The sequence below is a fragment of the Alligator mississippiensis genome, unplaced genomic scaffold (genome assembly GCF_030867095.1).
Source record: "Alligator mississippiensis isolate rAllMis1 unplaced genomic scaffold, rAllMis1 scaffold_107, whole genome shotgun sequence".
Classification (NCBI taxonomy): Eukaryota; Metazoa; Chordata; order Crocodylia; family Alligatoridae; genus Alligator; species Alligator mississippiensis.
In genome coordinates, this window is record NW_026775361.1 from 24,545 (window position 1) to 36,705 (window position 12,161).

At 43.1% G+C, this 12,161-nt stretch overlaps 1 protein-coding gene across 1 annotated transcript in view; it reads left to right on the forward strand.

Moving 5' to 3' along the window:
- Positions 1-12,161, forward strand: part of LOC132243336 (oxysterol-binding protein-related protein 6-like) — a 60,671-nt gene that overhangs the window by 20,164 nt on the left and 28,346 nt on the right. Inside the window, exon 9 of the mRNA XM_059720155.1 lies at positions 702-867. Coding sequence (XP_059576138.1) covers positions 702-867 — 166 coding nt within the window. The remainder of the gene's footprint in view (positions 1-701; positions 868-12,161) is intronic.

A 12,161-nucleotide genomic window follows, 5' to 3' on the forward strand; every position in this document is an offset into this window, starting at 1 on the left:
GGTGTTTTGCAAATCTTATACTATATTATTATAAATGCTCTAATTGGAGCTAAAGTGCACCTCTGTCTCACTTCCTCTTTCTCTCTCTCTTTCTCTCATTAGCTGTCAGCCCTTTGATAAACTATCATTTGTGTTTTTATTAAAATTTTTAAAAGACGGGATTTTATACCAATGACTAAGACTAGAGACTCCAAAAGATAATTCCCATTACAATTTTTAAAAAATTTATCACATATGTGATAAACTTACGTTTTTTTCTGTGCAGAAATTTTCTATCTGGTTCCTGTTTTGTATGGAATGTGAATATTATTATAATAGTATTAATATGAGTGGATATACTGTATTTTATCACAGCACCTTTTCCCCAAAATTTTGCTGTTGGAAATTGGGATGCACATTATAAGCAAGGAAATACGGTACTAGCAGTTTTTGCCTCTTCCAGGGGAGAACGAAAGTAACACTGGTGTTGCATGTGAGCTTCCTAGCTCTAGCTGTAGACAATCTCTCTTTCCCCTCATCATGCAGCAGAAGCTGCTACAGTTACTTACTGTTACTTACCAGTAATTAAAAAAAATCTTTTTTTAAATTTAATTCTGCCTTTCAAAACAAGGCACGTATCTTATTTGGGGGCATTTTGTATGCAAGAACATTTGATAGTCCTATACAATAACTATTTATTTCTTGGTTGCTTCTCATTGTAGGTCCCTTTCAGTGCTACAATGTCACCAGTTCGCCTGCATTCGTCCAATCCCAACCTTTGTGCAGACATTGAATTTCAGACTCCCCCGAGCCATGTAGCTGACCCCTTGGAATGTTCCACAGATTACATCAAACTTCAAGAAGAGTTTTGCCTTATGGCACAGAAAGGTAAATAGAAATGTGGGCTCTCTATAAGTCTTTGCTACATCCAAGGTGGCCAGACCCAGAGATTTTATTTGGATCAGGCAGATACCTAAGATTCTTTTAACTGTAGTTGTTTAGGATGCAAATTATACATGTTTATTTTTTTAGATATTTTTATGCAGCTGGTACATATGTAATATATGAATTCTGTTTGACTGAAAATTGTGCATGTCTTTTGAACCATGTTTGGACTGTATTTGCAATAGGGTTGAAGTGTTGTTATAGCCCCTGTGGTCCCAGGAATATCTTTTATTGGACCAACTGTATAGTGGGAAGAGATGTTAGGCTTTCAGGGATCAAGTACCCTTCCCTCCAGTCTGGCAAAGAAATAGGAACAGCCTGGACTAAATATCAGATTAAAAATAGCTTTTGTTTAAACTCCATGGATATATGAAAAGTCACTTAAAACTAAATTGGTATAAAGAGAAGTTATCAGAAATAGCTTTAAACAAGAGAAGTACAGTTAAATAAGTGACCTCATTATGCAAAAGAATAAGACCAAAAGGGAAAAGGGTTGTTATTACCTGTGGAGTACAGGGCAAGCATTTTTTCCCATGTAATATAAACCACCTATATTTTTCCCCAAGGATAAATCAGTTCATTGACCCAAATGACCTTGTAATAGTTTTGTATATCAAGATTAGTGGAGTTCATAAAGGGTCCTACTACATGTGTAATTTTTAAGATAAGCAATGGACTTCAGAAATTACAGTAGATTGAAACCAGTGAATAATTGGCATTGTAGAATGACAAATCATTGTTTGTTTGTTTTTAAGACACTTTTTAAATCTTGAAATATAAAATGAAGGAGCTAACTTTGAGACTAATAAACCAGACTGCAATATGGACAAATTGTTGCATTTCTTAGTTAAATGCAAATAATTTCCCCTGTATTTCCCAGCCCTTGTGAGGTATTTGCTGATGCTGATGCATGCAATCTTGTGACTATATCACACAAGTGTGGTGGCCATTTTTCTGCTGGTCCTTGATAACAATATATAGTTTACAGTGTTTTTTCGATTATATCTATGTGCTTCTGTCTGCAGTGTTTATACTCAATACTGAATGTTTTACGACTGAATGATAATCCTAGTGCATCAAAGAAGAGTTAGCCAGAGACTAAGGCAGGAGCAGATGCCAGCCTGGGGACATTCCAGTTTTGAAAAAAACTATCTGGAAAAGGAAATGGGATGTTAAGCTTGCTTGAAAACCAGAGCCCAAACGTACTGCCATTATATTTCTCTCTCTTTCATCAAACAAAGAGCAAAACTGTCTTAAACTGCCATGTTCAAGAAAGTGATTATGTTAAAATAACATAATCTTTCATACGTGGTTTCTTCAGTGCCTTTGAGCCGTATTTAACTATGACAACAAAAATATGAGTTTGTTACCATCAGCAGCCAGGAACCATTTACATGCCTGGCCAGTTATCTGGATTGCCTTTTGCTTTCTACAATACTGTTTTGCTAAGTTCTCCTTCAGGTACATGTATATTGCATTGTGGGTGTTTGTACACCTTAAATTCTTGCAGGTTTTGTTGCCCTAGCAGTACCTGTATAGCACAAACACACCCTGTCTCTTTGTGTCCTCCAACAGTACTACTTTCCTTAGTTCCTGTCAGTTAACCTTGCCTGAGAGGGAGTTTCTGATCTAGACTCAGTGCTTGACCAACAGAACTTTAAAAATATGGGTTTTTGTCTTCATTTTCCCTTTTTTCCCTTTAATTTTGCCTCTTCACAGTTTGTGGCTTACTTTTTTTTCTTGTTTTAGTTTCTGATAGTTTTTCACCAGCACCTGAGACTCCCTTGGACAGGGCAACACGTTTTTTCAGCTGAGCGAGTCTCCATTTTTCTCTTCACTCCAATCACACTTCTCTCCTCAGCACCGGCATGCCTTCTCCCAAGTTGACTAGTTCCAAGTTATGTCACTCCTGCAGTAGGGAAATGCCTACCATGATTGGCATGCAAAGTGCCTTTTTTTCCTCCTCTGAAGGAGTCTCAAATAATTTACTTTGCAGGTCACAACAGACTATGAGACTAGGCTTCAGGCGTGCCTCCTGAGTAATTTATGAGGTTTGTCTCAGATGCTAGGGGATAGGACTTGGCTAAGTACAGACCTCTGGGGGCACAAGTCCCTTTCAGGAAGACTATCCTGATCAGTGGGCCAAAAAAGTCCTCCTCTGAGCCCATGGAGATCCCCATCCTGGTATCCTTTAGATACAAGCTCATCACTCTTCTTATTCCTTCAGCTCAAAGGCTATATGGGATCTCTTTGTGGATCTCAGTGAAGCTTGGAAGTTTACCAAAACTAGTCTTAGCATCCATCACCCAGTACACTGTCAGCTCCGAGTTGTGTACCTGTTGGGCCTTCACAATACCTGAGTGGACAGTCTCAACCAGCACATCTCTACACCATGGATGGGAAATCAAGGACTCAGCCTAGGTTCATTTAGGAATTGATTCTTTTTTACCATAGATATCAACAAGTCCTGGCTTTTTTGCTGTGTGGAAAGGCTCAGACTTGACTCACTGTCCAATGCTGCCTTTTTTTCTATGGTCAGGGAAACTTTTATATACATTCATCTCTATCCCGCTCCATATTTTGAGTGCAGGATAAGGTAAGTTAGGACTCTGCATACCTGTTCTATGGGCCCCAGGCTGACTGAGGCAGTTCTGGTTTCTGGACCTTTTTTGCATGTCACTGAGGACTCCGATGCTGCTCCTGGTCCTATTTTCACAGCATGAGGGAAGGACCCTCCATCTTACAGCATGGATTCTAGCAGGCTCTGGATGACAATGTGGACCTGCTCCACTCCTTATCACAGATATTCTCTGGAAAGATTCTGCTAGGTTAGCAGAGCTCAATCTTTTTCTCCAGTGGATCGGCTGGAAGGCTAGATCCTGCTGGTGGTCCCAATCCAGCACTGGGGATGGTGTGGTGGGCACCATCTGGCCCTGCAGAGGGGTGCGGGGGTTAACCCAGGTGCAACCCAACCCCAGAGGAAAAGGGGATCTGGCCCTGCAGAGGGGGAAGGGGACCTGGTCAACCCCCCAAATTGTCCCTGTAGGGGAGATAGGGAGTATGGCCTGACCCCAGCCTGGTCCTGCCAGGGGTGGGGGAGGGCATGGCCTGGCCCCTATCCACATGCAGGGGAAGGGGTGTGGCACAACTGCGACCAGCAGTGTGGAACTTGGGATTTGGGAATTTGGTGGGGGGAAGGTGACTGTATAAGTGGTCACCACTCTCCCGCTGTCAAATTTCCTGCTTCATGGGGAGTCCCATGGGCCAGATGTGATGGGTCTGCAGGTTGCATTTGACCCATGGGTCAGAAGTTGAGCACACTGTACTAGATGAACTTTTCACACTTGTTTTTAGCTTGGTTTTTCTTAGGGTTTCTCCATTTCAGCTATCTTCAGCCATCTCTACAGGGTAAAGTTACTATACTCAGCAGCTGCCCTCTCAAACACATTGCACTGCTCTGCATAGGCTGCCTCCCTCTAACCATGTCTTCCTAGTGTTGTGTGGGGTTAATTAGGGTCAGTTAGTCCAGCTGTGGCACTGCATGGGCGCAGTTACATTGCTTCTGATTTAGGAGGCAGCCTATGCAGAAGAATACAGCATGCTTGAGGTTACCACTGCTGGGCATAGCAAGTTTACAGTGTAGGCATGTCCTACTTTCATCTGCCAGAACTAAAATGTAGCTATCTGTCCCTTGGCTCTGTTAAAGTGCACTTGACTCCTGTCGCAGCTCACCATCCACGTAGGGAGGTTAAATGGTTTCCTCCCACCCAGCTTTGCTGAATTTCCTGGCCAATATATTCTAGTGGGAGGTCTTGGGCCCTTGATGGAACCTAAACATTGTCCTTCCAGCCCTGTGGGCCCATCACTCAAGTGTGCTGACTACTGTCCATGAAGACAGTAGGTCTATCCATGAAGACAGCTGTCTTATACTTGCGAGAAGGGTGGATGAGATCCAGATACTCATGGCAGATCATTCCTACCCTTTGTTTCCTTCAAACTTGTCTTCCAGATGTACTCTAACTTTCCATTCATGATTTTCATGGAATTTCACTTCCATCCATAGATTCATGTACCAGTTTTCTTCCAAAAGCTCGCTCCCTAAGAACGGAGGCATCTGTTCATACTTTGGATGTGGGCATGGATCTGATCTTTTACCTGAACAAAACTAAGCCTTTCCAGAAATTTCACCATAACTGAGAGATGGAAGGACACAGCAATTTCTACCCCAAGGCGATCTTAATGTATCTTGTACTGCTTCAGGGTGTGCTGTGAAATTAAGAAGCTGGACCCACAGTTGAGCATATGTCTCAGATGAGTTCTGTGGTTTCCCTATGGAATGTTTCTATTCCTGACATTTGCAAGGCAACTGAGCTCCATGTACATGTTAATCAAGTATTATGCCATCCTGGAATCTTCCAGAGCAGGGGTTGCATTTGTCAGAGTCCACCAGTTATTATTTACAAAGCACTCTAAGATCCACTTTACTGGGGACTGGGCTTTGCACGTATGGACAAGCACTTGAAGGAGAAAGAGAAGTTACTTACTAGTAACTGGAATTCTTTGAGATGTGTTGTCCATATATACATTCCTCATCCTGATTTCCTTCCCCTTTTCCTCAGAGTCCTTGAAAGTCTGGGATTCTGTGGTTGAGAGGAAATTGTGGAGTAGGAAACATGCTCTGTCCTTTGTCTGGAGCATGGAACATAAGAGGCAGGATTCATTCATACTATTTGAGTACTGTTTGGGATAGCACATCTCAGAGAACTCTAGTTATTGGTAAGTAGACTCTTCCTCATTGTAGAGTTGTTATTACTAGTGCTAATATAAGAGTCATGAAGAATGGTGTGATTTCCAATTTCACATTGAATTTGCAAGTGAAAATCTTTTTTTCATTTACATGTTAGAAAAAAGCAGAGCTAGAGGTCACTGGGAAGGAAGGAATACTGAATTGCCTAATATCCTCTTTAGGCAGTGACTCTTTAGACTATTAAGTGCATTTTGATATTTTTGTTTTGAAATGTTCTTTTTCAGTTAATTATTTAAAAACCAAAGATGTTTTTCACAGGAAACATTACTTTTGTTATATTGTCTTGTATTACTTGTTAAATTAATTTATTATATTTGTTATATTTTCATCTGCAATTTCCTATCTCCTGTAGTACTATGTAGTCTATATCGTATCTTTTAGATGCATCATTTTGACAGGCAAACAATGGATTCAGTGGGGAATAAGCTAATAGTCTTTCTTTAAATGCTTTATGGAATTTATAAAAGTTAAACATAATCTGTAAAATCATTAAAACTCTCAATTGCTGCCTGCCTCAGCTGGCATTCAAAATCTACTGAAACAATATTTTTCCTTAGTAGGGGCTTAGACACATTTAGAGTCATGCATATATATGTGTGCATGTGTTTACATATGCAGCATTGAAGTGCATGTGCATAGGTAGTGTAAGAACTCTAGTCAGTTTAAAGGATCTTCTTCCCAGGTGTCACAGAGCACTAAGGTGCCTGCTCCTATAAGAGCCGAAACTGCCTGGGGAGAGGGTGCTAAGAGCCAGGCAGAAGCCCACAGGTGCAGGTTACTGTGGCAACAGGCTGAGTAAATTAGCCTGCACCTGCACCCAGTCAGCTGACCGGGAGAGGCAGGGCTCTGGGCAAATATAAACCCTAGGGCTGGCAGTAGAAGGGGAGTTCTCTGCCAGCAGCCAAGGGGGAAGGAGCTCATGGTTTGGTGGCTTGTTCTACCCTGGGTAGGATTAAGGGGCTCCAGGAGCTCACCCAAGACTCTGGCTTATAAGGCACTTAGTGCTGGGAGAAGCTTGCTGTTTTAAAGGGACAGAGCACACCTGGAACCGCTTATATTATGTTATAGCCCGGGGCTCAGTGTTTAGTTGCTGTTTTGACTGGTGGATTGGGCTGAGGCTATTGGGGAAGGAGGAGGCCTCATTGGGGGGCCCATGACAGTGTAGGGACCCCAGCGCCAGAGAAGGGTGCGGAGACAGGGCTGTGCAGAGCCCGGCGCCAGAGAAGGGCGTGGAGACAGGTCAGTGTGGGCACAGAGACAGGGCTGTGGAGAGCCCGGTGCCAGAGAAGGGTGCGGAGACAAGTCAGTGTGGGTGCAGAGACAGGGCTGCGGAGAGCCCACTGAGGACAAAGGGCTGAGTTATAGCAAGGCTCAGGAGAGACAATGTCAGTACCATCTGTGAGGCTTGGGGTGTGGTAAAGGGACAGTTTGGAGCCATGCATCTAGCCCATAAGACTGAGGGTGTCCCTTGAATCTTCCATTTTGAAGTGGGACATCAAGGGGCCTCTAAACCCACAGGGTTCAGAGGGGTCCAGCAAGACCGTGTCCAATAAGATCAAGGGCAGCCTCCCTATACTAAAAGTACCAGCAAAATGTGGCAGGCGAGAAAGAGGGTGCCTGTTGGGCAAGATTGGCACGGTCAAGGAGCCCAAGGGGTATCACGGCTATCCCTGGGGACCCCATCCCATGACACCAGGATTAGCAGATATTTAAATTTGACTAGCCTATACATGCCTCAAAAGAGAGAGTGCTTCTTCAGTGGGCTTGCACAATTACTGTCTGGTTCAATGGGTCTCCTCCTTGTTAATAGTTAAACAATCACAAGTCCCACCAGTGCCACCAGAGGCACTTATGTGGTGGGAGATGATGCTTGTGGCAGCGAGGGGCTTAACATGGATGTGTGTTGGTGCAGCCCCTAATGTAACTGCTGCTGCTAACTCCTGTTACTAATGCTGCCAATTCCTGTGGCCACCAGCAATGGGAAATAGTTAATTCAATGGCAGCTGCACTTGGTGCTGTGTCAAAACCTCCTACCACAGCAGCCTGAGACTGAGGGGGTTGCAAACCTCACGGGAGCGATTCCTGACCCGACTCCACCATTCTGGCTTCAGGAGAAGACAGCAGACTAGATGACCCACCTGGGTGTGTTTGACCCCCTACCTTAAAAGATGTCTCACGCATTATGAAACCAAAGTTCTCTGCACTGATATTTTTGATCAGTGCCATAAAGTACTAGCAATAGGAAAGGAACATCTTGGGATCAGCTTATCCCCTTCAAGAATGCATTTACATGCGTAACTCAGTGCAAGCACCCTAAACAACAGGTCAGAACAGGAAATGAAGGAGAATGCTGTTCCCTGTTGAATGAGGGGGGGGAGGGGGAGCACAGGAGGGAAGTTAGGGTAGAAAAGGAGAATAAGTGAGCAAAATTTTATTTCCTAATTACCTGAGTTGCAATTTAGTCAGGGCTGTATGAGTTAACAGATTGGCTCTTGCCAAAAGTGTCATATCCATAAATGTGCTGGGTCTTTGATTTATGTCTTAATTAAAAGATGGTAGATCTACTAGTGTAACCTCAAACCACACTGAAACAGTGGTTTAACTCTGAATCACAAGGGGAGAATCAATATAGTCCAATTTGCAGGAAGATTCCAATTTCCAACAGCTGTCTTGAACTGGCTTGATGCTAAAACACTTAAAGATATTTTCTCAGTAGGACACTCTGTAGTAGCCCTTTAAGGGTATTAACTCTCACAGTAGAAACATCATTCTGTAGCTTGTTTGGCTTGTTAAACAATAAAGTCATGGTTTACATTTCCTTCATTTATTTTAATTGGGTTTTCAAAAGGGTGGCCCAAGATCAGATATTTTCTGGCTGATGCTGCAGTCCATCAAATATAAAATATCATTTTTGAACCCAGATTATATTAATTTTATGTGATTTTGTTTTAGTATGGAATGACTAATTTATCATTAGATGATTATTGTATTTACCAATCTTGAGTTGAATTTGTTGCTGACATAAGTGAGAACACCAGTATGCATTCAGTGAAGTTTCCCCCATTTATGGAAGCAGAGTGGGTCCTTTTATATTCAAGATCCACAGTTTGGGTCACAGTTGTCATAAAGTTTTGAGACTGACAAAACTTAAGTTCAAAATCAAGAGTCTTGGTATTGGAAAGAGAATTAACATTTAGAAATGTATGTAATTAGATGTAGGAAGATAGTAATGACTGCAGTTGCAAAAATTTTAATAAAGATATATGAAGAAATGGAAATGTTTAATGAAGGAAAACTTTTACAAAAAGGACAACAGGGAGATTTTTAAGCTCACACAGGAACATTTAGCATTGTATTTAATGCAGTTTGCATTCAAGGATGTCAGTAGAAAGCATTTATGAATGAATTATGACTATTTAGTAAGGTTTCAATAGTGATTTTCTATTTCTTTATTCTGTACTACAAATCTAGAGAGCCGTAAGAAAAAAGAACAAAATATGGGAGAAGAAATGAGAAGAGTTGGATGTTAGGTTGAAAAAAATTTTCTTCGTCTCTTTTTTTTTTTTCCTCAATAATGTATTTCGATTCTAAAAAGGAAGCAGAGCTTATCTGTACAAAGGAATTTACATTAAAGTAAGACACATCACTGTAAAAGTTTCTGTCTAAGTGTTACAGTGAAAATGGGTCCAAATGAACACCTGACTTTTATTTCACTATGAGTCAGTTTTTCCAACTTGGCAGTGAGGTTGAGTTTCCACATTATGGTCCTTTCTGTTGCTCTTGTGTCCCATGTATTACAGCAGGGGTGTTAAACATATAGCCCACAGGCCATTCTGTCTGGCCCACTGGGCTACCAGTAGTTGGAGATGGGGTTAGAAAGTGTGGTTTGTCGTAGAATTGGTGGGTCATGAACATGGCCTTTGGTGGTAGGGGATGAGCAAAGGCTGTGCAGATTGAGCTAGAGCCGGCCTCAGGAAAAGTGGCACCCTGGGCGAATGTATATTTTGGCATCCCCACCACCATCCAAGTCAGCGGCCCTGCTGCAGGCAAAGGCAGGGGCACAGGCTGTAGTCCAGAGGGGAGGCATAGTGGCATGGTGTACCAATCAGGCAGGTGGGCAGGCAGTGCTGCTACTGTGTGGGAGCAAGGGGCCAGATTAGAACAGGTACCATACCCCCACATGTGCCTGGTATGGCTCCTGAGCAGCTTCTCGCGTGTGTGTGTGTGTGTGTGTGTGTGTGGTGCCCCCGACCATGGTGTCCTAAGCAGTCACCCATGTCATCCACCCCTAAGGCTGGTACGATATAGAGCCTCACTCAGCCCGTGGCTGGTGGATACCTGCTGCTACCCCCGACCTCTGCTGCCACTACTTGCCACCCAGACTGCTGCCACTAATCCTATAGATGTGGCCCAGGCAGAGCCTAACAGTCCGGATCTGTCCCCAGGCTTGGGGTGAGTTTGACACCCATGCATTAGAGTATTCTGCATGGTGGGACCTGTACTAGAGTGGCTGAAATCTCTGTGCTCAACTTCCCAGGATCAGATTCTAAAATCCTGTGCTTCCTTTCTCATTATCCCTTGATGCATTTCTTTTGGGTAGCTGGCACTATTTTAAACACCCAGAGGGCACTGATAGATGTGTGGCCCCTGCTCTAACTCATAAGCGCCATGAGTTAGAGCATTCCACCCCCCTGCCCCCACCCCGACCCAACAGATGTTTGCTGTTGGGTCAAGAGGAGAGGGGAGTTGAGCCTGTCTGCAGAACCTTAAGGATCCTGCTTGCCTGCAGCAGAGAAGTCACCCCTCGCCCCCAGCCCTGTTACGGAACATTTTGCCAGCAGTTTTCGAAGCTCCAACAGTAGTAGTTACAGCTACAGCTTCCCCTTTTTTCCTTGCATCGGAAACTAGAGAAAATAGGTGAGGATGAGGAGACTGAGATGCTACTTCAGAAAGTACTTTTCTGTCAGCTTGTGGAAAGTTCACATTTTTTCCATTTTTCCATGGGAAACGGAAGACCCATATCCCTAATGATCACTGGGGTAGCTGCATGATTACAGTGAAGAGAGATCTTTGAGACACCTAAAAAGTAGGTGGTAGGAAGTAAGTGGAAAGCCAGAGGTGGCCAAGCAGTATTTGCTTGAATTATACCTGTTCTGCCCACATCTGCAAAAACAAACGGGAGTGCTTTGCTGAGAGCTGCAAGGTGAAGGTTCAGATACTTTCCAGACAGTTTAAGCACCCTACAGTTCCCCCCTTCCAAGTGCCATGTAACCAAGGTTGTCTTGTGTATCTATTTTGAAAAATGGTCCTAAAAAATTTCATATGCTGCTTGTTGGTGTGTAGCTGTGGGATGTCAGTTTTGCATGCCCTGTATGTCTTCAGGAGTTAAATATAAAGCATATCAGTCATCTCTGTTGAGGTATCTGTGTGACGGATTAGTGGGTCTGCTTTGTAGGGTATCATGGTCTATGTGTTTAATGAATATGAGTATTAAATTGTGCACATTTATCTCTAGGTATATGGTGTATGTGCACACTTGTGCTGACAGACCTATGTGGGTTCATTGTCTATGGGTATATCCATACCACATTTCCAGTATGTCCTGGTAAAGCCCTTTCTGGGTGCTCACCCATTCTCACTTGCATGTGGCAAACTCAAAAGTGTGATGATGATGCGGTGAGGGTCCCCCAGCACCCAGTCTCAAGACCTTGGTCTCTGGCATGTTTGAAAGTGACAGCTGAAGATATCCCCAGAATGGCTTTATTACTGTACCTCCAATTCAGCCTCCAGTCCATACTACATCACAGGCATAGCATAGACATGCCATATAGGCAGTACTGTGTGCTCTACAGAAAACAGTTGCTTCACTGATAAGAGAAAATAAAACTTCCTTAAAGGTAAATCTTCCTTCATGAATAAAAAAATCCAGACTAAAAACTTGTTCAGTTGTATAAGCAGAAGTGGTGGGGTTGAGAGAGAAAATTCAAGTCTAATTTAAGAGTTCAGACGGAAAGACTCTTAAACACTTTTTTCTTTGTGTATGCTCAGGAGCTTTGGAGGCTGAAATGTTGTATAACATAACCAAAATGTGAGGCTTCAAGGGATCAAAGGATCTGGGTTCTCATAGAAGTTGTTTTTTCTGTCAGACAGAGAAAGTAGCTGTGCCTGAGAGTCGTGCTGGCAAACACTTGCAAGTGCGCTTGCCTTTTTTCATTGCTGTAGCACCAGGACCATGTGGCTGCTGGGTATGATGGAGAGTGCCAAGAGTAAAGCAGTTGGAAGACAAATAGTAGCTCTGAAACTTGGTCTTCAAGAGGAACGTCTGTTCATCGTGTCCCTGAGCTCCTGCTGCTGCTTCTCAGTATCAGTTTGTGTGGTCCTTTCTGTAACAGCCAGGCTCTGCTTGTTCATTGGGATTCTCTTTTCTGCC